At 43.1% G+C, this 26,366-nt stretch overlaps 7 protein-coding genes across 7 annotated transcripts; 2 read left to right on the top strand and 5 right to left on the bottom strand.

Moving 5' to 3' along the window:
- Positions 1-1,348: 1,348 nt before the first annotated feature.
- Positions 1,349-2,897, top strand: EAF02_008889 (uncharacterized protein; the record flags this gene model as incomplete). The annotated part of the gene is made up of 4 exons (XM_038904937.1): positions 1,349-1,371; positions 1,430-1,567; positions 1,641-1,738; positions 1,793-2,897. 4 exons carry the CDS (start codon positions 1,349-1,351, stop codon positions 2,605-2,607), a joined length of 1,074 nt encoding a protein of 357 aa, XP_038755347.1. The 3' UTR covers positions 2,608-2,897.
- A 498-nt stretch (positions 2,898-3,395) lies between these two features.
- On the bottom strand, positions 3,396-3,902 carry EAF02_008888 (uncharacterized protein; the record flags this gene model as incomplete). The annotated part of the gene is made up of 1 exon (XM_038904936.1): positions 3,396-3,902. The coding sequence occupies one exon, from the start codon at positions 3,900-3,902 to the stop codon at positions 3,396-3,398; it is 507 nt and encodes a 168-aa protein (XP_038755346.1).
- Positions 3,903-5,533: 1,631 nt separating this feature from the next.
- EAF02_008887 (uncharacterized protein) lies at positions 5,534-6,841 on the top strand (the record flags this gene model as incomplete). Its single annotated transcript, XM_038904935.1, has 5 exons — positions 5,534-5,719; positions 6,066-6,137; positions 6,430-6,498; positions 6,569-6,705; positions 6,765-6,841. The coding sequence occupies exons 1-5, from the start codon at positions 5,700-5,702 to the stop codon at positions 6,839-6,841; spliced, it is 375 nt and encodes a 124-aa protein (XP_038755345.1). The 5' UTR covers positions 5,534-5,699.
- Positions 6,842-7,824: 983 nt separating this feature from the next.
- EAF02_008886 (uncharacterized protein) lies at positions 7,825-9,813 on the bottom strand (the record flags this gene model as incomplete). Its single annotated transcript, XM_038904934.1, has 3 exons — positions 7,825-8,744; positions 8,793-9,340; positions 9,389-9,813. The coding sequence occupies 3 exons, from the start codon at positions 9,811-9,813 to the stop codon at positions 7,825-7,827; spliced, it is 1,893 nt and encodes a 630-aa protein (XP_038755344.1).
- Positions 9,814-10,171: 358 nt separating this feature from the next.
- Positions 10,172-11,530, bottom strand: EAF02_008885 (uncharacterized protein; the record flags this gene model as incomplete). Its single annotated transcript, XM_038904933.1, has 2 exons — positions 10,728-11,530; positions 10,172-10,352 (listed from the first exon to the last, which is right to left on the bottom strand). The coding sequence occupies exons 1-2, from the start codon at positions 10,865-10,867 to the stop codon at positions 10,172-10,174; spliced, it is 321 nt and encodes a 106-aa protein (XP_038755343.1). The 5' UTR covers positions 10,868-11,530.
- Positions 11,531-16,741: 5,211 nt separating this feature from the next.
- Positions 16,742-18,749, bottom strand: EAF02_008884 (uncharacterized protein; the record flags this gene model as incomplete). Its single annotated transcript, XM_038904932.1, has 5 exons — positions 16,742-18,239; positions 18,292-18,313; positions 18,421-18,498; positions 18,573-18,608; positions 18,665-18,749. 5 exons carry the CDS (start codon positions 18,747-18,749, stop codon positions 16,742-16,744), a joined length of 1,719 nt encoding a protein of 572 aa, XP_038755342.1.
- Positions 18,750-21,242: 2,493 nt separating this feature from the next.
- Positions 21,243-24,694, bottom strand: EAF02_008883 (uncharacterized protein; the record flags this gene model as incomplete). The annotated part of the gene is made up of 13 exons (XM_038904931.1): positions 21,243-21,309; positions 21,365-21,446; positions 21,499-21,752; positions 21,809-22,185; positions 22,236-22,311; positions 22,366-23,050; positions 23,323-23,612; positions 23,672-23,693; positions 23,745-23,758; positions 23,811-23,925; positions 23,975-24,213; positions 24,264-24,382; positions 24,437-24,694. The coding sequence occupies 13 exons, from the start codon at positions 24,692-24,694 to the stop codon at positions 21,243-21,245; spliced, it is 2,598 nt and encodes an 865-aa protein (XP_038755341.1).
- Positions 24,695-26,366: the final 1,672 nt, after the last annotated feature.

Below are 26,366 nucleotides of genomic sequence, written 5' to 3'. Positions count from 1 at the left end.
ACATATACATATCCTCCTCCCTCTCAATTAAAAATGCCAAATCCAATTATTTTGTAAACAATTGTCAAAAATTGAGATATGAAATGAGTCTTGTACTTTTATAAATCTTAGACTTCGTCATTCTAGGTACATAAGGCGTTGAAGAAACCACTGGAGAAAGAAGTATGCTTAAGCACCATCAGCTTCTTTCGTTATGCCGACATCCCCCTTGCAGGTTTGCACTTTTGTCGCTTAAGTCCTCGACCCTTTCCTTCACTTCTGCTGTCATCTTCTCGTCTCCACTTTTGCTTGGCATGATCGCAAAAGAAGTGACCTCTACTTTCAAACCATATTTGATGGTAGGTCTCTCTGAAAGTGGTCCGTCTAAGTTGTGAAGAGAAGAGTGATGACTGCCAACAGCCTGATATGAAAGGTTTTTGGCATTTTTGGTCTGCCATAGGAGGATAGAAAAATACGTCAGACGCAATGTGCAAGTGTTGCTTAGCGCTTTCCTTCCTGCTCAACGATTACCAGATCCGGATTGACATTGTCCAGCATGGTGACATCAATCCAAAACACTTCGCAAAAGTAACCAGCTTGAGCTGGGTGGCCCACTCACCCGCGTTCGACGTTTTCTTCAGGTACCTCCGAACAACTCGGCCCGCTTTTACAGTACTTGCCGCTTCGTTACCGACAGAGAGAGGAGAGCCACTGCCAGCTCTCCCAGTTCACATGGCGAAGCCCCTGTCTAGAGATAGTATGAGAAATGGTTTAAACCCATCTGGATGAGCCCGCACATGATTGATTATGCGATGGTAGATCACCATGTGATTTTTGAAATTGCCAAATATCTCATCTGAATTCGCCTTTTGTCTGAAAAACGCCAGTACCTTTTGGTCAAATAGGGAAGTCCCGAGGTCCCTTCAGACCATTGCCAAAACAGACACCTAGCATGCAGTCCTTCAGACCTTCAAACTACCATTCAAAATGCGGGGTTCAAACTCCGCCGCCATGATAGGGCTGAAAGTTTAGTCAGTGTATGATTTGAGAGACACGAAGCACTTGCCCAATGTAGCACGTGGCTTGCATATACATGTACGCCAGGGTAGGATTTGTTTAGGCAGTCGTTCTGAAGATATTCAGAAACATATATAAAAGAGATATTCCAAGACGGAATTCAGAAAGAATATTCTTGGCACGAAATATAAAGATATCACGAAAACGCTCGAGCCTCGGATTATCTCCGGAATATCTTCTGTGTCACAACACTCCACTCTCAGTATATATCCCAAGTGAGATATCTCTTGTTTCTGTTTCCCTTCAAACATTTGAATTCCATTGTCAAGAATCGATAGTAGCTACATTGACAATGTCAAATATTGTGGTTGTTGGGTTCGTTTTCTCAGCCCTTTCTCTCTTATCTAACTCGGAGTGACTGACGTCTCTGCAGCGCGGGAGTGTCCGGTTTAACCACCGCTTTACTCTTATCCCAAAATCCTAACTTCAAAGTCACTATTGTTGCAAAGCATATGCCTGGTGATTGCGACATTGAATACACATCTCCGTGGGCTGGTGCAAATTATCTTCCGTGAGTCACAATTTACCATTCCTCTGCCGGGCGAGATCGGGTAGAAAATGAGACATTAATACTCAGTTCACAGGGTATCAAATGCATCCGACTCTAGATGGGAGAAGCGAACATGGTACGAGCTCGCAAGACTAGCGAAAGATGTCCCAGAAGCCGGCATTCATTTCCAAAGTAAGTTCTTATGGTCCTCCCACTTTTGAGATGACTCTTTACTGACTCCATCAGACACTGTGATTTTGAACCGCAATAAGGATGCTCAAGGAATTACAGGTCAATGGTTTAACGAGTTACTCTCCACTGATCCTTGGTTCAAAGATGTTGTCCCTGATTTCCGTGTGTTACCACAAAACGAGATCCCTGCTGGTGCGGACAGTGCAACCGCATTCACATCAGTTTGCATCAACACGGCCGTTTATCTATCTTACCTCGTCGGCCAATGTCTAAAGAACGGTGTTGTACTTCAGCGCAGCGTCATTAGTCACATATCCGAAGCCGGCGATCTACATCACTCCGGGAGCAAGGCTGATGTGATCGTGAACTGCACAGGTCTTTTAGCCTCGAAACTGGGTGGCGTTATGGACAAAGATGTCATTCCTGTTCGAGGTCAAATCGTACTTGTACGTAATGATCCTGGTGTTATGCTAACTATTTCCGGTACCGACGATGGAGACGATGAGGTATGCTATATAATGAAACGTGCAGCTGGCGGTGGAACGATTCTAGGAGGCACATATCAAAAAGGAAACTGGGAGTCGCAACCGTGTCCGAACCAAGCTATGCGAATCATGAAGCGAGCTGTGGAGTTATGTCCTGCTTTGACGAATGGAAAAGGTATTGAGGCATTGAGTGTCATACGTCATGGAGTGGGACTGCGACCGTTGAGATTGAGTGGGGTTAGGATTGAGAAGGAGAAAATTGATTCTACATGGGTGGTTCATAATTATGGTCATGGGGGTTGGGGATATCAGGGCTCTTATGGATGTTCGGAGGGCACTGTGGAGCTTGTTGAAGAGGTTTTAGGATCTAAGTCTAGACTTTGAGCGCGATTCACTTATGATTTTTCTACATGCCCCAAGTGTGTCAGTGGGAAATAGTAGAGTTATCTATCGCCTTAATATTGTCTCCTATCTTGATACTTCTGCTTGTTGATCATCCAAGTGCGGAAGACCGCTAGATAATGCAACACATCGTTCACATGTCACAAGAAGCACCTCGTGAATAAGTGACATGAGCAAGGGAGCCCATGATCTAACCAATAACAAAGATCAGTCATCCCCCATATCTGGATAATTCCAAAGAGGAAGTGTCGCGCCCAGACCAAGCCATCACTGGGTTATAAGAGCAGCGTTGTAAGGGAGGCTCATAGTGCGGTAGAAACACACAGGCAAATGCGAAGTTCGGCTCTTTTTACAAGTGAAACAGGAAGCTCATTTGAAGGCTTTAGGACCTTGTTTCCTGTCAGCTTCATCTTCATATGTCGGTTGTGTAGGTGAAGACAAAATTATTAGCAAGTATTGTCACATATTCTCCATAGCCATTTTCACAATACAATCTTGTTTTGGTCAAAGTCTCACCGCGTCAGCCCCCTTTTTTTAAACGATCCGTCTGATTAAAGCACGTCAATCTTTTACCCGTTTATTGTATTCTGATGGTGAATAGGTAAAACAATGAAATAGACGGTGACAAACAGATCTTGTAGTTTCATAAATTGTCCTTGGAGTAGTAATCAGAGATACAGGTTGCGTTCTTCAAAAGGTCCAAGCAACACGAGTATGGCAAAGATCTGTGCCCACATCTGCTCCTCCTCTCTTGCTATCATACTTCTCCTTCATTCTTGCCTAATGACCATACCATTCTTATCAGTTCGCCAGACCGTCCATCGATAGCGGCGCATTAAATCCACCATCTCACTCTTCGGGACCATTTCATGACATACGATGATGATTTTGCGCAGTGTTGGTATGGTGATTCTCAGTTGCGTATCGACATGTGAGCAGGCGCCTTGAACGAATTGTGAGTGGTGGGCATCCTGGTTCGCTTCGGTTGCGCATATAGGATTGAAGCTATACAGTAGAGTTTCTAACGTTGTCAAATTGGTGAATTGTCGAAGAAGCTCCAGACTATCTACATCATCTTCATTGAGCGCATATTTTCCTGGCTCGTCTTTGACGCTCTTCACAGAGGGAAAAATTACGCAGATGTGAGACATAAGACTTGCGTTCACCGGCCCAACGGAGTGTAGAAAGGACTGTAAGAATTTGGTCTGGCACCCCATTGTATCCATAAACACGAAACGATTTCGTCCATAAAGTGCAACGCTGGCCTCCTCGCGCATTTTTCGATTGGTGTACAGTAATGCATGCCATTTACTTGATCTCCCTGGGATTACTGTTTTGACCGAGTCATCATAGATCTGAAAAAGATATATTCCTTGGGGTACAACTAGCACTCTTTGGTAGATGTCGTCGCGAATTTTGATAGGTAAGTCAAAAAAACTGAGGACAGGTGAGGATGTTTGCGAAACATAGATATCACTCGTTATGTTAGCATCCATAGCAGGCCACAGGGAGAGAATCTAGAAGCTTGATAGAAAGAAGAAACAGCCAAGGCCTATGTAAACCTTGTTATAAAATGGAGTGGGAGAGAGAGGAAAAGAGAAAGAGAGAAAGAGAGCTGAAATCGAAACAAAAAGCCATCGTATGTTTCGGTATTGGTGTCGGATCCCCTAGTTGCAGTATTGTATGTATGTCAAGAGTCGTGGTATGCACGATGATTGATTGGGCGACGACAATGCTACATCGGCATCTTTATCGCCGACTTGCTGATCATACTCAACCACTCACTCACTCTCCCACTTGACGACTCATGCCTCACCTGAAGACTTCCTATGCTTGCTCGATGTGACCACTTGATGAGGGCCTTTGGAGCTTAACTATCTTTCGAATCCCTTGCACTTAGGTTGTATTTGATTTTCATTCTACTCTATGTATCATGACCATGCTCGTCAACGTTTCTGATCTTGACCTTCAGTTTGGGCAATTTCAGATGTCCTAAATCTGATATCGCAAACAGGACGATCCGTTGGGGTCCATAATGAAAGTGTTTTTGAAGAGTATATCACAATTGGAGAACTACCCCAAAATATCGACCTTTCAGCATGAACAAAAAGCAGAACTATTAAAGACAGGAATGTACATGGAAGGAATGGGTGAAATGGGTGATTTATCCACACTTAAACTTTGCACTTGGAACTCTGGCTTTCTTCGCAACTCACCCCTGAGAGATTGGTCTATCGGCATTGTAAAGCACACAGCAACAATGTATTGCATCAAGCATCTCTGAGTTGCGATTATACAATGTTCCGGTACCTAGTATAAGCTCCTTCAATAGGAGGGCGCGAATCAGACAGACGACCAGAACAACAAAGTTCTCGCGTTGATATGAAACCCCCTCGACTTGACAAGATCAGTATAAGTCGGCATGAATACTGCTATCAAAGATGATGGATGCACTTGAGAATAGCTCATTTGAGTCAGCCAAGGTTATCTACCAGAGGCAACGCATTTTGATCAAAGCAATGTTTGGTTGATTGATTGGCATCGAATTCGAACTTCTATCGAAAGGCATGAGTTTGATGTCTGTCTTTCTTTTTGAGTAATGAGGCAGGGGAAGGGAAGAGATATGAAAGATTAATATTGCAACAGGATATAGTCCTAGGATAAATGTATTAACAAATGATGAAAGTCGAATGTTTCCCTCTTCAAGAGATTTGAAATTGAGAAGCAACAAAAATACAATAATAATTCATCTATAATCTGGTATGAAGATAACAATACTAGATAATTATATTGCTAGTAAGTACAAATATACACCCAATCTAGATTTTAATTATTCACGTACCCTTTGTTTTATAAATTCTTGGCAAAATCTTTGTGTTCCATCGCAGGTGAAGTGAGGTGCGTGCACCAGCTTTCAAATATCTTCATCTGTTTTGATCCTGCCTAGTATCTACTGAACACATTACAACCACAACCACAACGTCCAATTACGGGAAAATCTACGATTCCTAAACTCTCCACGAACGAAAGATAATATATCAATTAAACACGGAAATCCTCATACTATAGCAACGATGGATTACTCTGATGCTTTGTGAGTTTCCCAAAACTTGCTTGCACCGTGCTCGTTGCGCGGCTTTGAGCTTGAGCCCGAGATTGAGGGCTGGACCGATTGATGATGGTCGAGGGATTGAGGCTGCAGCTGGAACTTAAGAATATATGCTGCTTCTTGGTAGATTCAATCGATTGGGTCATGGCAGACGATGAAAGTCCAAAATGATAAATATCGATTCAATTGGAAGCTCCTCAAGCTCCAGGGCTTCATCAAGAGCTCTCCCCAACCCTCAACCACACCAGACCTTACCGCCCAGTGTCCGCGAATGAATGTGCCAGCTCAAAGCTCATTGTTGAAGACGAGACTAATCATATATTCTTCTTAGCCGACTTGTCAATTTGGCAGTAGGTGTTTTTATGGTTCTTGGTGGAATTTCCCAATTCTTTCCTTTGGGCTTGTAAGTAACATACATATCCATGCGACAGCAAGAATCGAGAAATTTGCTCTTTCTAACATCATCGTAGCCAATCTATTATCATTGGATGTTACGTTATCATATTCGGAATCTGTAAGTTATCCTCATACTATATCGCCCCGCGCATTAAATATACTAACATTTTCCAGCACTGCTCTCTTGGTTCGTCTCACCCACCTCAGTTCCACAACAATCCCATATCACAAAACCTCGATTTTGACTTCAAATGAGCCTGCCAAAACATGCCGCACTTTTCACTAATACCAAATTATAGAATTCCAAATTCAACCACAAGTCTCGCGCTATGCATCCTTCCTCTTTTCCTTCGTTGGACGAGGAATCTGTACGTCGCTCTCCACATCCCCATATACAACACCCACCACAACCAAGCAAAAATAAACATCCAAACCTAGTCTACGTATTCGTTGGAATCCATCCTCTTACACGACCAGTCTTTGCGCATCATTGCCGGTTTCTTTGATTGGTATAATCGGTCTTATTTACATTGGTCTCGAGTTTGTTCCATCTATCGAGCAACCTGCGAAAATAGGTAAATTCCCAATCCCCCCCTTCCCTTCCCGCCCCCAAATCGCATCTATACAGTTACAGTCTACACAAAACTTTTTGCTAATGATCATTCCCAAAACAGAGAAGCAGATGGAGGATGGGGCGCCGAACAAGTCTAATCGCATCGCACACCTCCACCTCCGTTCGAGTTTCAAGGCTCTTGAACCGCGATCACTCAATTCGAACCAGATATCACTCATATCTCCTACGATACGCACAATACCTCGATACCGCATCTACTTTTTCCCTCGCAAATACTACCTTAGCCACTATCCATTTATTGGTACTAAAGACGCGAGTTTCCAGAAAAACAGCCTTTTATTACATATCATATTATCTCTCTTCCACCGAATCACCGAATCAAATTAGCTATAGAATGGACGGTGACATGTCGAAACATCTCCTTACTATTTCTCGCGTGTGTATGTATGTACGTCAACCAGTCTTCAATAAAAGCAAGATACAAAATCCAAAGCCGGGAGATTACAAAATTCACATTGTGAGACTTTCAACTTGGAATTATATAATATTGATATAATGTTTTTATTTTGCTCAGACTCATTGGACTGCATTGCATGTGTCGAGGGTCTGTTCTGTCATTTTTTTGTTCCGATGGAACTGCATGCAACCTATCTTACTTCCTGAGTCTTGGACTCTGCATCTGTTTCATGTATACATTAGAGTTGCAAAATTGTGCATCTAGCACTCCCAATATCAAAAGCCTGAACCTGGCACTGAAGATATACCAAAGAGAAATCCTGCACGCCTCTTGCCATTCCGATGTTACACTGATAATAAGTATAATGAAATCCCCCATTCATTAAACGGCAGAGGGGTATCTGTATCCCATCCCATTCCGATTATGTAATGACCCCGAAAAAAAGATCCCCTGGTAAACTCCCATCGTATCATGCAGTGTGTGGCCCAGTCCTCAAGGACAAACTCGCTCACTTCCAAACCCCTATTCTTACTCACTTTCCTTTCCTGTTTCGTGCACATCGTATTCTTTCCCATATCTGCAATAACCCTGCGAGAAAATTCACAAAGTAAACGCACATTCGTAAATTCGTAGCTTTCTTTTTCGTCCAATTTACCGGAAAGGCTAGTGTGGTTGACGGGTAAATATTAATCCAACCCGGTCTCCCAATTCAGCAATTCTCTTTTCCTTGCCTTTAAAGCCTCCCTCATCTTTTCCGCTTCCCTCTGTAGCCATCTCCCTTCTCTCCGTTTTTGCGCGAATCGCTTCACTTGCCGGGTCTTTCGCACTACTCAGTGCACTTCCAGCTCCACTACCCGAGGGACTGGTTGAGTAAGTAGCAGGACCGACGGTACTAAGACTCGGGCTAACAGCGGCAGAATACCGGCTAGGACTTAATCTCAGACTATCGGTTCCGCGGCGGAAGCTAAGGTCATTTTCGGGATTAACATCAGAATCGGAATTTGTGAAGCCGTGGTTCAGTATCGATTTTATGGATGAGAGACGCTTAGGTAAGCTTGATGCATGTGCAGAGTCCGAGGAGAGGGAATTACTTGGGTCCATATCAGTAGCGGAAAATGATCGTTTTCGAGAAGGGGAGAGATAATTGTTGGGCGATACGGAAAGTCGATTATGGATTGGCGAAGGATATGATGCCATTGGTGGCAGTCGATTATCATTAGTCAAGGAGTCGAGATTTTGGCCTTGATAATTTGGATTCGATGTATAGGCGCCAAGATCAGATGGTGGATGTTGTTGATGCTGATGCTGGCCATTTTGTGTCCAGATTGGTTCGGGCAGGGCTCTTCCTGGGTCGTTGCGTAAGCGAAGACCCAAATTCACTGATCCGTCAGGATTCATTGTGCCTCGCTCAACTACCTCTTCAGGTGAAGCACGATCGGACTCTGGCGAATCCATTGTACTACTGGTTTCGTAGCTGGATGCTTGAGAACCTTGAACTGCTGGAACTACCCTCTTACGACGCTTGATGATTGATTTCTTCATAGTCACTGGTCGATGCACACCATGGAGTTTATAATACAGCCCTATCATGTGTCAGTTCGGATGCGTTTCTAGCTTGTCGATTAACTTACCACAAGCGTTACAAATTGTGTGACCACTCTCATCTCTACGCCACAGCGGTGTGATGGTAGTTCCACAGTTTTGGCAAGCTACAACGACTGTGGTATTTTGTGCTTGTAGTTGGAGGGATGCGACATCAATCGGAGACGGCGCATCTGTTGCTTGATCATTTTGCGGCTGTGGTGTTTGTGTTGCTTGCCTATCTTGACAAGAAGTAAAGTGAGCGGTTTTTGAGACACGATTGTTGAAAGCTGGGCATCCACCACAGCCTTCGGCGCCTCCAGTACCATTGCAGCGTCCACCACCAGGGCATGTTCCTGTGGAGGTTTGATCTGCAGAAACATAGGTTGCGCCAGCAGCAGGAAGTGAAATTGACCCGCTCGCAGAGGGAGATTCCCGTTGATCTCCAGAATAACCGATAGGAGCAGTGGTTGGTGGACGTTTTAGATTTGTGGGCCGAGAAGCATTGCGAGCTTTTTGATATAAGCCACAGGCATTGCATATAGTTGCTCCTTGCGGAGATCTTCGCCAAAGTGGTGTCCTAGTTGTGCCACAATTACTTTAAAAAGTTAGCCACAACTACCTACAAAGCAATTGTCTTCCATACCTGCATATTTGATTAGATTGAATCTGCTCCACGCCCGGGGACGATGCAGGGATGCTGGCCTGGGAACTCTCTCTTTGACTCCGCTCTAACGAGGTATCCCTAGGACTGTGGTGATTTACTGGAATGCCAGTAGTCATGATTCTATCCGAATTTTTATAGTCGGCATTAGATGAGATGCTATGGGTGTTATCTCTTTCTTGTTGGCGCTGATCGTCGTATCTTGAAGAGTTTGCGGTTCCGATCAATGGATTGCCTGCTTCATACTCTTCTCTGGTAGGCTGTTCCATTGCAGCAACAGCCGATCGAACGGGAATCACTTCCTGCCTCCGTTGATGCGGAGATAATGAGCCTTTGTTACTCATATTGGTAAAAGGATGATCCGACTTAAAGCCAATCGAAGGAGCTGTTTGAAGTGCGCAGCACATATGGCTTCCTGAAAACGTTGACGTGTCTCGGAAATATGTGATTTCTGACGGGCGGAGAGAAAGGAGTAGCTAACGTCAAGAGATATGATGAGAATACTCTCAAAAGTAAGAATCGAGCTGTAATGTTCTTTATGGAGTAGTGAGAACTATAACGCCTTTGGATAAGGAGGAAGACTTTGCTGTTGAAATAGCGTGAAGGTGATGTCGATCGTTTTTAAATCTCCTCGTCCAGTTATAGCTGGGGTGGCGAGATGATATGGTCGCCGATGAGGTTATCCTACCGACGTTTGGATGCGTATGAGGAGGCAGGGTTAGATTGCCTTTGAATCTTAGCTTGGTCTCCTAAACTCTACTTGCGCTAAAAGATACAAGCTGCTAGGGGGTGATGCAGTAAAGATTGGTGCTTATGTTCGGGAATGCTGTGAAAATACTGGAGATTACTCCTAGAATGAAATTGGAGCCCAGTCAACGTTTGCAAGATCCAGAAGGCCCTGAAGATAATTTGAGGGTTTCGTCCTAGAGACTCGGGGCTAGAACGTCTGATAAGGATTGAAAGTCTGTTATCCAAGGAGTTGGCCTGGTTAAGTGGAAAGTCAGCTCGACAACGTGGTAATGGTTATTGAAATAGACTTGACAAAAATAACGAGTAAGCTATGCAAAATCCAAGTGCTAACAATAATGCAATTCTCTATGTTGTGGTCGTGATTGTGATTTGCGGTTGCACGGGCCAAGTTTATATTGGAGCGGGAAACAGAGCCTACAATGCACTACGCAAACTTCGACTTTGCCATTGTTGAATGGGAGCAATGGCAATGCGATCAACCTCTTTTGCTCTAGTAAAGGCTCCAGAACAAATAAAAGGGGGTAGAGTGACGGAAAATACAAGTGTTGAGATATCGTGCTGTGTTACCTACCTAAATGCGCTTGGATTTAATGGCTTTTGGATCAAAATGATCGCCGTGATCTCCGGAATTTCGAGCACGAGAAAAGGAATATTGAAGTTGATAATATGAGGAAGGATTGAGCGATTGCGATTTGATTTGACTTCACTCATGCAAGCCCAATTCCTTGTCTGACACAAGTTTTGCTTGCTTGCTCTCACTGAAATCCGTGACTGAAGATTGATTCGATAAAGTCCAGTGACCAAAGTTAACCTTCCTCTCCTCCCCCTTTCGGATGTTTCACAGGACCCTTTCTTTCTTTCTTCGTCTCTCCTTGAATCTGGGTGTCGTCGTTCTCTTTTCCTTATTCGAATGTGTGGCTTTTGTCATCCATAATCTGTAATGTGTAATACTTTGTAGAATCCAAATATCGGTGAGATGAGTAAGGTCAAGTCAGGGGGTTTGGGGGCTGAATGGACTGGAAGGAATATCAGAAAGAGTATCCTGCTTCCCTTCACGGTGGTAGTGACAACAAGTGAAGGAGACGGGAGTGAGAATTGTGAAGCGTGAAGATGTTTTGAACTCCTCTTCGCCCTTGAGACGGTGTGGACGGTGTGGTCGGTGTGAAGGGGGAGTCCTGTTGTACGAATGGCTTTTTCGAAGATTCCAATGAGTTTTTTTGGATGGTCGGTACTCGTGCAGTAAGGACGTACAGTAGTAGAAAAAGGCTTTAGTGACCTAGTGGGTAAGCGTGGTAAGGTTGGAAATTGATCGCTCCCTAGGTAAGTTATGCATACACACAGCAGTGCACTCGCTCCTCTCAATCAAGAAACACCTGGAGTCCTGGAAAGGCAAGCGTCACTTGCGCATAAAGAGTGGTTCTATTACGATTAGCGTGAGCTAAATTATCTTAGCGTGGTCATTCACATTATCTTACTTTTCATTGGCTCGCTTACGGCATCACTGCACAAAGATTTAATGCAGGGTCGAAAAATTGAATACTTATCGATACCTTCCTGGCATTTCCCTGGTACCTTCCTCGCATCGCGCAGGCTGGTACGGCTGGAACTTGGGATCGAGGGAGGTAAGCAAAGAAAAGGTCAACGGCCGTTGGTCCAACATGCCGGGTATCACTTCACTCATCTTCCGATTGCTTCGAATGTCCAATATTACGGAGCAACACATGAGATAAAGGTCACGAGACATGGACGCTAGCAGAGTCTCCCTAAGCCTATCTGGGTACTGGATATATCTACTTTTCCATTTATCGTTAGATGGGACTCACTTCAAGAGAAAGAGAAGAGGACCGATGATTATATAATCAAGATTCTACCATCACCACATGTCTTGAACCAATCGGTATCAAGAACAAGTACAAGGGAAGAAGATACCTACCAAGCTTTTATCTGATCTATACATATACGGAGTATGTACCACGTGCAGAGTACAGAGTACAGAGTACAATACAAAATGCATAGTACAGTAGAGTGTAGAGTGTAGAGTGTAGAGTGTAGAGTGTAGAGTGTAGAGTGTAGAGTGTAGAGTGTAGAGTGTAGAGTGTAGAGTGTGTAGAGTATCAAATAATATTACTTACTTACCTACCTACCTAGGTACGAACTTGACCTTCTTCACAATCGACATCGACAGAGCCAACTCCTATGAAAAGAATACATTATGTAATAATATCGCATCATTGGAACGCTATCTTATCTAACCATAGAAGTGGGCGGCATCACACATCACATTTATCTCTTGGAACAATTTGTTCACCGGCGACCACATATCAATCACATTTCACTTCCTCAACGAAAGCCCTTTTTCCATAGACCTGAAAGGATTGTTCTAGACCATTTATAGTCCTCAATGCCCATCGCTTCCATTTCTCCAGAGCACAACCGCTACATGTACCTAGGTCATCTGCTGGCAGATCTAAGTATACGGTTACACTAAGCTATATTCTCAGCCAATCACCTTCCATACAGATGAGATGTGTTTCTCCATTTGCTTTTTCCGCTCCTCATTATCGCTTCCAGAATGCAGGCGAACGTGTACCCTGTCAAGGGATTCGTGGAACAGAATTGCCACTGACTATCGGACTATTGTACAATTGTACAATCCCAACTCCGATGCTACAAGATGTCTATCGAATGTGAACAGCGGCATGGATATTTCAATGTTGGTCACCTTACGCGCCTATAATCGCTGCGTCAAATTTCATACTCAAACACATCGGTGGTACAATAAACCAGTGCGGAAAAAAAGGTTCCAACGTACAAACGTACTTCTTCTACGTTGAGCTTTTCTTGACTTTGGTATTTCCTCTCAACTACCTACAGTACTTGTTTCGGACTGAAATTCTGGTGGTTCGTGATTGGCATATGTATAGTTCGCACACACCTCGTTTGCATTCCTTTTCGTACCCCCAATCCACCAGCCACGCCAACGATCCTCCTTAAAAGCCCCCAGTAGGATCCTCAGCCTTATCCTTATCCATGAGTTCATCTCGTGTTTGTGTTCAACTCGAGATGGTCAACTATTTTCGGTACAATGCGATACAGCACATCCTCCTCAGAGTGTGGATGTTTTACCAGTACGTATGCAGTGTGGACCAATTATTCCACCTCTTGAGTTCGAAGAAGTCAACCGTAAAGTTAGTCTCCGCAGACATAATTCATCAGCACTCCCGCTTAAATGACAAGAGTCTATTCCGATGTCACGGAATCTCAAATGCTACATTGGTATCTACCCAATCAGAGCCTACATCAACAAAATTTGAACGGCTCCGACTAATGACAAGAAACGCCCCGCGTTACAACCATCAAGTACCTCACCCTGTCAAATACTATGTTAAAGGTTACTTTATCGTCTCTAGTCCAACAGTCGTGGTAATGTGACCGTCAAGTCTCCACGGGTAACAATTTCTGTTATACGACAGCGGCATGGAATATATTTTCCTTTGCCGAATCCGAACTTACCCCGTCGGTGCAAAGACCCGAAATCATACAGCATGAAAGAGGGATGAACTACATCATACAAACAAACTCGTCCCTTGCAAAGGCACAACATGATTATTGGCCAAGAGAGGAGGAATCGAGATTACGGATTCGTGGCTCGAGTTCCCCCTCTTCATACATCTCAATTATCAAAGTTTCACAACATTGATATTAATGGACCTTACCTATCATCGAGATCCACGAATATATTTCGAGAGATTTATCCTCATCCTTGAGGTTGATCCTTGGGCTTGACACCATGTAACATCAAAATGCTATAGCTGTGCAACCAAACAACGCATGGAGCCGCCGGCCTACATATACGGTACCATTTCATCCATTTACCTGGCGAAACTCAAATCCTCGAGATTCCAGCCATGCAACATCCCGATGACAAGGTATAACTATAGGGATAATGTTGGTCGCCGAATGGCAGGTAACGGTACGGCATCACGTAGGTCTTGGGAATCCAATTAAAATCCCGCCACACATCTATCGTTCCCATCTGATAGCAAGCATACTTGCCCAAGTAAGTGAAACCGAACTCTTTTGTAGTCGAGTCTCTTCCAACTCAGTCTCTTCCTTATTCGACAAACTTTTCCCCCAAGATATCTCCTTACGCGCATCGGACGTAGCACCAAACACTCGGCGAGTTTTTGTCCTTCTTGTCAAGTGCCGTACGGAGGTATACTGAACGGAACGAAACAAACTTCCCGAGTTACAAGTGCCTTCCTACATATATCTCATGGGTCCATGTAGCACGGCGAGTATGCTGCGCAATTGAGTATATCCATGCATGCATGGATGCAGAAATATCAATATCAGATCCGGACCGAGACCTTTCATACCCTACAAGGCGACACTAGAATGTCAAAGCTACTTGGAATAAGTATGGATATGTCACTTGTAAGTACTTGGTACACCGCCAATTTCTGAGCATGAATTTGAATATTGTCTTTGCATCTGAGTAGCCATGCGGGGAATATCATCGGACCATTTTGAAATCTTTCAAGAAAAGAACAGGCTAGACTCTACCTTTTTTCTCTCAACCCCCATTTCTCCTTTCTCTTCTCAAGATATGTCTGTCATATTCATACAAGTACGAGTACGAGGAAGAAGTACAAACACATTGATCTCTCATACCATCAGTTAGAGACTAGTATCTCTACCGTACAGTATACCCCGCCATCACAGCCTCACACGGGCAGAGAATCATCCTATTTCAAAATACGAGTGGCTCACTCAATTCACATAACACACCACCAATCATAATAACAAAATACAAACAATGTAAACCCAAAGTCTCACTCATAATTTCTTCAACCTCTCAGCCCCCACCCTCGAATGACCATTACTCACTCATAACCGATACCTTTCACTCCAGCCTCCAAGTCCACAGTTGCAAACATCCCGCACACAATATCAAAAGAAACCCCAACCATCTGCTCAGCCAGCAGATGCTACCCCCCATCCTTCACCCTCTAGCCACCAAATATCCACCATTTCCATTTCCATTTCCATTTCCTCTTCCTACAGACCACCCTATCCCATTGAATCCCATCATAACCCTCCCTCCTAGCCCCTCTCTCTCCTCCTATACTCACCCACCTATCAAGCTCCGAACACCCAATCCAATCCAGATCTCCCCATCCATTCCTCGCATCTCCCTCTCATCTTCCCCATTTTGCAAGATTTCAGGATTTCAGGATTCCAAGATTCCACATCTCCATCCTCATTCTCGGCTCTTCACTCCTAGCTTTTCATTTTAACCACTACAGACATATATACAATCATTAACAACAACGACAACAGCAACAACAACAACAACAACAATAACGATATCTTCCTCACAAATGACCCACAAATATATCGATATCTCTATCTTTCGGATTTTTTGGAGTTGCTTCAGTTGCTTCACTTCTATCAATCCTATGCCCAGCTCCCTTCCCCCATCTCCCTTCCCCCAGACTCACAATCCACTAGCCACCTCCATTTCCACCTCCATCCATCTCCACACAATGCAATCTAATGCAATGCAATCCAAGAACCCAAAATATCCACCACCTCCACCACCTCCAACACAATCCAAACATTCAAAAATTCAAACATTCAAACATTATCCGCCTGCACCTGCACCTACAGCCCCAACAACTTCAAACTTCAAACTTCAAACTCCCCTCCATTTCTTTCATCTCTCCCTTTACCCTCCCCTCAAACCCCCAACCAACACAACAAAACAAAACAAAGAAACCCCCATCACCCCCCATCCCCATCCCCCATCCCCCCAGTCCTATCTACATCTACACACCCCCTCACCCACTCTTAGAAACATAACCCAAATCCTAACTCCAAACAACAAATCCCAACTCTCCAACCCTCTATACTCCTCACTCATCACCCAAGCAAGTACCGCATACCAATCTCTCATTACCTACCTACCTAGGTAATCGCAGTCTCCAGTTTTCCAATTTTGTTCGCAGACTCACTCAGTACAAGCCATTATTATTGAACTAGATTACCTAGATCTAAACTCTAATTTAGAAATACGTGATTTCATCAGCTCACCACCTCGATCCTTTCCTTTCGTTATTTTATTTTATCTTTCCCCTTCTCATCACTTTATTGCACTGTCTCTCCATCTACCTAATCATTGAAATTCCAGCTTCCAATAGATACACAGAGATTTCATCGCAAACACAAATAGTTTTTCAATATGTCCTTTTTCATTGTAGTGTATACATTTATTTTTGGAGAGTATGATGTCTCATCCTGGCACTACATATTTGAAGTGATGAAGTGAACTAAATTGACCAAAGAAATTCGTGCACGCTTTCTCAACCCCTTGTAACCTCATAGGCTCTCCCTAAGCTCACCATCACTTTATTATCTCTCTGAAAATAGCAAAGTATGAAAGCCATGAAGAAGAAACGTGAAAAGCAAAAAGCAAACATTGCAAAATAAGCAAGCCATATTGTAAATGTACACCAACAAAATAGCACCAATAACAAAAAATCCTCCATCGCAGATTCTGCCAACCTGTATCTTATCCATACATCAATGCTTCCTTCCCTTCTTCGTAACTGTGGTCCACTCGCCATCTTCAACAGGAGGAGAGGTGGTTGTTCGATCTGTAATAACTTTCTTTTCTTTCTTAGCAGTACTTGTAGTGCCCATTGAGCTATAGCCAACAACACTCGCCCATGTAGAAGCAGACTTGGAGTTATTGCTGCCATACTTCACGTTGTATTTAACAAGATCATCAATAACTTCTTGTTCCATTTCGTCATCTTCTTGCACGGGAGCATTAACAAACCCCTCGGTTTCGAAACACTTGTAGGCATTTTTATTAGTACCAAGAGATTTCTTCGAAATACTCTTATATTTTCTTGAATTCAATCGTATGTGCGACTCGTGTGCCGTGGTGATTCTCAAGACCTTATGCTTTTTGACTTTCTGCTCTTCTTTGCCGACAAATTTATCCTCGCTTCCATGTGTCATTTCTTTTACATTCTGCCTCTCAACCATCAATTCTGCAGGTACGTCCTTACCCACAGCAACTTCGCCTTTGTCCTCTGGACCATCTTGCCTGTCGTCTCTCTCTGTTTCATCATCGTTCTGAGAATTTTCCGCTTCGTTGCCAAAGAGCTCTTCTTCAGTTCTCATCGTAATCATTTTCTGACCCGGGGTTATTTTCTGACCAGTTGCCCAGTCAAACATTTTGCGGTATTCAAGGATATTTCGAAACGCGTTTCGTCCAGCCCACCTCCAGAAACCTTCTTCTCTGATGAAAGCTTCTTCTTCTTCCCGTCGGATAACATGCAGATCATTCTGGATGGCAGCGATGAGCTTTCCTATCAACTCTTTTCGGGGTTTCAGATTAGAAGGCAGTTTGACATCAATGCGAAGACGATAGAAAATTTCGGGATCAATGCCACCATATGGATCATTCTTGTAGGCCGCTTCGGAAGTGAACCTTTGCTGGTGGCCACGGAGTTTGGGTTGCCTTGATGGTGTTGCTGTAGTGGGTCTTTTAGCAGCCCTTTGTTGCTTTGGAGTCGGAAAGTTGGGGGTCTTGTATTCTTTATTGGAAACTTGAGTGGGGGGCTGAACCGCATATGCATCATATTCTTCATCCTCCTCTCCAACCGGACCAGCAAATGCAGATGATGTATCAGCATGACGGTTGTCATAAGCATATGTACCTTCCCAAGCACCTTTACTTTCGTGTATTTTACCATGCAATGCCTCGCTAATGCCATTAATCTCATCCTGACTACAAATAACAACGTCCCTTCTAGTCTTTGCCCCCATCTTCTTTGCCCGCTTCCTTTCTCTCTTTGTCAAACTCTCTTCCTCGAGGCTCATTTCAGAGATTGCGTCGGTTGCCTCGGATGTGGTATCAGAGTCTGTCCGTTTCTTGTCAGCTCCGTCTTTTTTCTTCATCATCTGAGATCCAAGAGATAAATCAGCTTGGTCAAATGTCTTGATCTCTCGAATGATCATCAGGATCTCCTTGTGTCGAGTATAGTGCATCTCATCAGACGTGTTGCATCTATTATAATTAGCAAACTAGCCTAGATAGATACGAAAGCCCATGTAATTACCCAAGACATTCATGAGATTTCCCTTTATTTTGCATGCAAATTAGCATTGTTATTGACTATTTGATGGTTTCATAACCATGATCAAGCACCCGGTGGCCAGAATAGGGTTAATAAAGTTGGGGAACTTACCAAGGAAGTGCAGCTGCTGATGAAATCGGAAGCAAGGTTCAACATGCTTACCAAGACAGGAAGACTTTGAACGAGCATCTATGGGTGAAGCATAGTGAGTATTAAGTCTACCAAAGTTACAGATGAGGTTGCTATAGCTTGATGTAACTTACTATGAAGTGGTGTTGCACATGTTCCGCAATGATGTTCTAAAGACGGTTGTTAGTATACTCTGCGGCAAATATAAGATTGTGGGATTTCGTACCTAAGCCAGGTGATACATCCCATCTATACAAGGTTTTACCCTTATAGAGACGATTTTCGCGAGAAAGCATTGCCCAATTCATCATAGCGAATATTGTACAAAGTAGTTGAACTTGAAATGCTCGAGTTTCTTGGCGGCGAGATCTTTTATTGCCTTGAGATAGGTATGTAAGTAAGTGAACTTTGATACTGAGTTTGGTCCACAAATCTCTCTGCTCCTGTGGAAAAAATTCTTGTCTTCGACGTTACGAGTCAATCAAACTATTTTGTGAAGTTCAAAAAATAGTCGGCTCACGGGGGAAGATTGTAAATGAGATAGATTTGTTGTGGTCAAGCAGATGAATAGCGAACTTTTGTCGGTCTGGTGTTAAGGAAGATGAAAGTCTTCAATGTTGGCGCAAGAAGCCACTTATGTCTTTTGAAGAGCGTGCCGGAGAAGATATGGTACAACTTCCTTGGTGCAATACTAGCATTAAAATACTAGATGTTAAAAAGGGTTGCAAAAGGTTCGAAGGAATTGGATTGCGAGAATGTGAAGATGTTATGAAGATGTTGTGAAATTGTGTATGTAGGTTACGATGTTGATGGAAAGTCTGAAACAAATTTTTGGAATTTATTGTGAAACGAATGGTTCACTGGACCGGACTTTAAATGGTCGCGTTTGTGAGGCTAGCGAGACTAGTGAAAGAAACCTTAACTAGTGTAGCCCTGATACGTGTGATATTTCTCTGAATTATACGGTTCACCACTGCCGTAGGTAGGGTAGGCGGTTATGAACTGAATCTGGCCGAACTCCGGACTCATGGCTTGTGTAATCAACTTATTAGACGCGATGAATGAATGAGATGTATCAATATCGATGGAGTGAATATGGTCAGGCTTGATCCAGGAAAGTAAAACTCGTTATTTTATATCTTTCGTTCCAATTTTATCTAGTAAAATTTCCAATCTTCCGGATCCAATGATCCTCTCGACATCAATGTGCCACGTTGGGCTATCAGACTGGGTAGAATTGTTCCGTACCTAGGTAGGTGATGACTTTAGTAAACACTAGACATCTCAAAAAAGCTTTCTGCAAATCAGATGCTTCTGAATTCGAGCCCCTCTCGAGTCTCGATGCCTCCCAAGCGGATACAAGTATTGGTTGTTGTCCTGGTGGGAAGAACTTGATATGATAGGCCAGATTAAGATTGAGAACTTGAGAACTTCTTTGCTTCACATATAGCTGCGCGCTATCGATAGGTACTTTACATGAAACATTCGTCGAAATCGAGGAATCGGAGTTATAAAAATCACAGAAGCGTTGGTTGTCGTCTCAATCGGAGGATATTGTCTTTGAAGTTTGGATTTTTGAATGAAAGATAGATCTGCAGTAGCTACTCTTACTGAGAAAGGATCGTACAATATTGGAATATGCCTTAGTTGAAGATATTTCGAAGACTCGAGGTTGATTGTTTGTAAATCCTAATTCTGAAAGAGATGCCGAGTGTTCTGTTGATCTCCTTCTATGTCCTTCTACTCCCTCTCACTTTTCGTCGTGGATAAAGATTGTCTGCTGAATGGATGTTGAGTGTTGTTCCCCAAGCCTTTGATCTTTGTGTTTCTCTTATTTGTAGTTGTAGGTAGATACTGACTGTTGAATAGAAAGCGAGTGATATGTTTAATTATTCTTCTTTTCTCCTTGTTCTCCTTTCCCTCACTCGAATCGTATACGAAGACTGGCGGATTAGCGAATGTCGAATGCTAAGCTGAATGTTTTCTCTTCCTCCTATCTCTATGCGAACAAAGGTAGTAAGATCTTGATGTTGTTGTTGGAGTGAGGATCAAGTGAATGTTATTCCTTGAAGAAAGGTTGTGCGAAGTGGCATGGATGAATGCGAATGAATCGATCAATTGATGAATGTCTTCCCCAATCCTCTCGTATTTACTGATCAAGGACTCTGTTTGTGGAAAAACGAAAGTAGATAGTATAAGATGGTAGAATCAAGAGTGAAAGCGTTCAAGTGAGGGATTCCATGCAACAGTCATGCTTGATGGGAAGTTGTTTGTTAAAAAAGGAAGGCGCATTTCGACTGCTTGAAAGTTCGGATAAGTGCACCACCAGAACTATCTCACTTAATTGCCTCATTAAGTACTTTCTCTACAATTCACTACAAACAACATCCAATGAGTAGGTACATGTTTCATAAAATGTTTGGGAAACTCATCTTGACTTATCATTAGGTGTTCAAAGATGATGCAAAACTTGAACTGCTAGTCGCACATGAAAGTGACAGGATAATGAAGTGTGTGATTGTTTGCGTCTGATATTCTCTGATGTTCCCTTGTATAATTCATATCGAAATCCATATCATGTTATTCATAATTATCAATTTCATTCCATTTGATTCATTACCACCCAAAAGAAAAAGAAAAAACTTCAACATCGCAAAACTCACCCACCAGGTTTTGTCCTTCACGTTACTGTATTGTGGTCTCATCAAGACGAAGTTGATTCGCTCGAGTGATAGTGGCGTACTTCCTCCCCTGTTGAATGATGAAAGAAGCTTTACCGCCCATACTCAAAGCATGCAGCCAACCTAGAAATCACGGACTAGTCGTGCACCTGCCCATGTGTATGGATAATTACGCTGGTACCAATTGACACTACATGATTCAATTAGCATTATAATAGAGTGAGAATCAATCCGACTTGACTCACAATGTCTTCCTTCCAGCAATACGAGGATGAGTTGCCCATGATCCCCCAAGGATAATGTTGTGCTTCCCGTCAAAGAAGTCGGCTTTGAAGATCAGTTTTTACAAACATTCCATGGACCAAGACAGAAGACATACCAGTATATGCCGGATATAAAGGCATCGGCTCAAATCCTTCATGTTGAACGAGTGGTGAGCTGGTCCATTCCCAAACTCCACCCATATCAGCCTGCCCTGCAAGTTTATTCCCTCCAGCAGTAACTGAGATGGGATGCCAGTTCTTGAATCCGATATTGGCACCTTCAAGGTTGGTGAAAAGCTCTTGAGAGCTTCCACCGAATTGAGACGCTGGTGCTGGTGGTGTCTCTTCAACGCCCTCGTTTATTAGATGTCTGTTCATCAATTAGTCTTTGCGTATGACTTAAAGCAATACCACTTCTATGCCTACCCATTGACAGCTGGCACAGTCTTGCCTAGATGTCTCTCTGCTTTCTTTACGTTCAAGCCGTCAACGTGACTGTAAATACTTCGAGCTTCTTCAACCGTTGGGATTCGCCCCCCCATCCAAATTGCACATCCAGAAAGCTCATCATATGAAGCGAATACAGGCCAATCTAGAGCATACTCAAGTGGCACTGGGCCGTAGACTGTTCTAACAGCTTTGTCTTCGAGATATGCCTTACTTAATCGAGGCGAAGCTGACCCATTTGTACTTCCGTTACTATATCCATTTGAAGTACCGTTGGTGTAGCCGTTCGACTGTAGACTTTTAATCCAAGAAGCAGGGATCTTGCTTTCATGTGTTTGTTCCAGATAAAGAGCGTACTGTTGATAGTTAGGAACTGTGTCTCACAAACATTTCAGGCGTGGCTTGCCTCTTCATTGGTAATTGGTCGTCCTTTGGCTTCAAATGATTGAACCAAAACTTCTCTGGGAGGTTTCTCATTATCCCTGTGGTGCATTGTTATATTTACTTTGTGCTTGAATGGAGCTTGTTTAACATACCATCCAAAATGATTATCCGGTCCAGAATTATCCTCAGGGTCATTCAACCCGACTACGATTTTCTGCTCTGGAATGGTAAACCATTCATTTGGCACTCGCAATGCCTTGGCTTTTATTGCTTCTCCTTCAAAGTTTGGCCTAGCGCTAGTGGGTGGAATAGTCTTATCACTTTGCAATAACATGTACAAAAGGGTTTCCAAATGCATAGCTTCATGCTCAAACCCCAACCAAAGTGCGCGACCAAGATTTCTGGGAAGTGCTTGGCTTGCATATAACTTCTTGACTTTTGATCTCACCTTTTCTTGATATGAGAGAATCTCCTCAAGTGGTGGCCACTCATCGGGAATCTCGGAATGAGAGTGACATTGCTCGGGATTGTCAACATCCGGATCGATTCCCCTTTCGAAAATTGCGGGATATGAAGAAGGCTCACAAAGTGGCTCTGTAGTAACCTTATTCAGTTGCATGTCCAAGAATGTCGGAATATGTCCCAGGTAGAAAATGCAAGCATTTCGAAGTTTAATTGGCTTCTCGACCAATTCTTCGTTTGGAATCATTTTTCTGGTGACAGTATCCCATACTGACCACAGACCTTTCCAATCCTCAAAATTTGGGGCCGTAGACGAAGCATATACACCTGGATTCGAGTCGAATGTCATTGTGCTCTTTGTTAAGAGGTGCATATCTTCAAGTTTAAGTTAGAACAGTATTCAATGGGATACAGATAACAGTTGTCCGTCATGGAAGCGCATTTTGCAATATCATGCCATGTTGATATCAGTCCCCAGATAGGAGGTGAATAAGCATGCGCCACATATCCGCGATTGGGAGATACCCCCACGCCGATGGTTTCTGTGATCATAAGACCATGTACATTGACGTGGTTTTTGATGTCTACCTGCAAGATTGCTGATTCAAACCGGAGCTGGGAAAGACAAAAATAATACGAAAACTTACTATAATCATCTTTAGAAGCTGACCATTTCTGAGCTTCAATCATCCCAGCATCTTTCACCAGCTTGGCTGTTTCTTCCGGTGAGTATTTTAAACTGACCTCTATCTTCACACGTTCTCCTGCTTTTACAAGAACGTCTTTGATGAAGATATCTCGATTTGGAGAATAAAAGGCCTGGTGACGACCTCCTTGTGTGTCGTATACATATTCTCCAATGACAGTCCAGTCTGCAATATCAAATACGTTTTCTCCGAGAATTTTGTTCGCTTGGATCAAGCCATTCAAGATAAACCTTTGGTAAGGAGTAAGCACATAACTGTTAATTGATCGCTATTGATTGCGAGTACATACTTGTGGGTGATCCCTTTCTTGTCTTATTATCAATGTTAGCCGCAGGAAAGGTGTTGGAATTGAGTAGACACACCATTATAAGCATGACTATAGCAAATTTAGCTAAAGACCACCTGAGTGATGATTTTATGGGACTTACTAGATTTTTTCTGGATTACTAGTCGCATCGATGGCAATGAGAAACATGTCCGAGGGGCTAAAAACATCCGCAAAACTCTTCAAAAACGCTGATGCATCGGGCCTTTGAAAGTTACCTGCGCGTGGTAAGTTGACTGTTGGTAATCAAAAATTGTAAAGACAAACCAATGCTCGATCCCATCGACACAACGCACTTTGGCCTGGAAGAGTTTTCAGGAAGTTTCAACCATGCGAGACCATCGTCATAAGTTCCATGAAGCCCATGACACTTCACGTATCTAAATTCCGGAACCTGCTCTAGAGTTCTCTCCAATTCTTTCAATGAAAGATCAAGCGCGTAGTAATCGACAAATTTTCCCGCCGCATCTAAAGCTCGTAGCAATATACTCACCTTGCGCAAATTACTGTTGATTGTTAGTTCTAGAAGTTTCAAACTCCAACGAAAATTACAAACCCGCTTCCCAGCTCAACAACCATAGAGTTAGAAGGTATATTTGCAGCAATACTTTCTGCGGAACGCTCAAGAACATCTATCTCTGCGTTTGTAAGGTAGTATTCAGACAAATAAGTGATCTGACTCTATAAGTTAACATGCTTGACAGGTTTCCCAGGTAAACGAATACCAACATCTTCATATATTTGTAGACCCCGCTCATCATACAGGAGCAGGGTAGGCAGACTCTTGAGACCATTTTTTGGTCTTAAAGATGCCAATATATCATCTTTCAACTCAATTTCGGCACCATCATGGCGGATGTCAATAATATTGATATTCGAATTGTGATGTGATTTGGACTTAGCTCCCGTGACTTTTGTCACATGAGGAGACACGCTTGAGACATCCTCGACAGCATCGTTGGAAATGCTAGGAGTGAGAATAGCCATTCTGATAGAAGAGCCGAGATTGAGGGAGCTTGCAATATGTTATTGATGTATTGTCAATTCGTTCCGAGTTGGTTTAAACTTTGTATTTAAAGGAAGAGAGGTACTTAGGAGCAGTGTTAAGTAGATGTTTACTTGGGGAATTATGGAAGGGAGCTAATATAGTTTCCCAATCTCGCAGAAGCAAGCTAATAGCCGAGGAATTCTCATACTCATGTAAACTTACACAAAGATCTGACATACAGAACCTGTTACAAAGGGAACTAGTATAGATTAAAGGTTCGGCTTAAAAGACTGCAGGCAGGTCATGATGAAAATCCACCCGAAAGGGTGAAAGAGTGAATGGGGGTTCTCGGGGTCAGTGTTAGTACGAGTACTACATAGCATTCGAGAATCGAGCCATTCAACAATTTGCTTGAAGCTCGTTCTTTCATTTCTTTGTTGAATGGTAAGGATCAATCATATGCAGAATTCCCCCCACATCGAAAGTAAGGGGTGACCTCATATTACTAAACTTGCTCTTAACCCCGCGGTTTGATATGTTTTACTTAATTGATGCTACTAAAGCCACGGATGTGACTTGTGAACAATATGGGCCAGAGGGAGATGTGAGGCAAGGTGTCGGATAGAGAATAATGCAGGTGATGAAGTGTCTACTTAGTACTTAGATACGTATTTCGTCTACCGAAAAGGATGCTTCATTGTATAAAAAATCTCATCTGCAAATCACAGGAATGTATGTATGTTTGTACGGACACTCAATACAGCACCACGACATCGATCATGACTTCTCTTGGGATATCCGCCTATCCCGAGATGTAGTCTCAGTCCATTTGTAAGCCAGGCCGTCGCACAAACGCTACCTATCTTACACTCCAGTCTTTCAGGTACAGAGTGTAATGTAGCTCCAGCTTGTGATCACATGAATCAATCGGTGCAAATAATTTCAATTACAAGTGCGATTGCATCGAGGCTTATTTGTACTAGACAGATGCAGCTAGCAGTTGATCGATTAGTCCACCAGCCGTTTAGTATTGTGCATTCGTATAGCCTATCTCGAAACTGTGCAGGTAAATAAATAGTCATGACCAGTTGATTTGATTTGTTTCCATGAAACTGACCTGGAACTCTCCTGGAAATGAGGGGGAGAAGGACTGGTGCCAAATTACCATGTGTAATCAGTGAGCATAGGGTATCCATATCATTCATCTGTTCGAATCTTGATCTGAATAATCCTGCACGTATCGAAGGATAACTGGGCCGAGTCTGCAATCATGTATAGCTTTTGATATTTGCTTGGATGTCATTCTAAGCATTTTCAGACTCCACTTCGGGGTGGTCAATACGCAGACGACACAAGGGTAGGGAATCATATTGCAGTAGGGAAAGAAGACTACTAGGTAGCTGTGGCAAGCTGGCTTTATACTCGTATGTCCATGATAATAAGATCCTGACACAAGTCTGACTTTGAAGGAGCCTCATATTTGTAGACCTGGTATACAAAAGCTATTCAGAAACCGTGGCTATCGAACCTGAGTACAAAAGATTGAGAGAATGATATTTCAGAACCGGTACATAGCTGATCTGATACAAGGGCTTCGGCAATTTATTGAGGGGTGAAGAGGGGTAGATGATCATTTGACACATGTCTAATAGATTGAGAATCTTTTGATAT

This window comes from Botrytis sinoallii, assembly GCF_014898435.1.
Source record: "Botrytis sinoallii strain Bc 23 chromosome Unknown BSIN_017, whole genome shotgun sequence".
NCBI lineage: Eukaryota > Fungi > Ascomycota > Leotiomycetes > Helotiales > Sclerotiniaceae > Botrytis > Botrytis sinoallii.
Note: the sequence above shows the minus strand (reverse complement) of the source record. Positions and strands in the feature narration are given on the sequence as shown.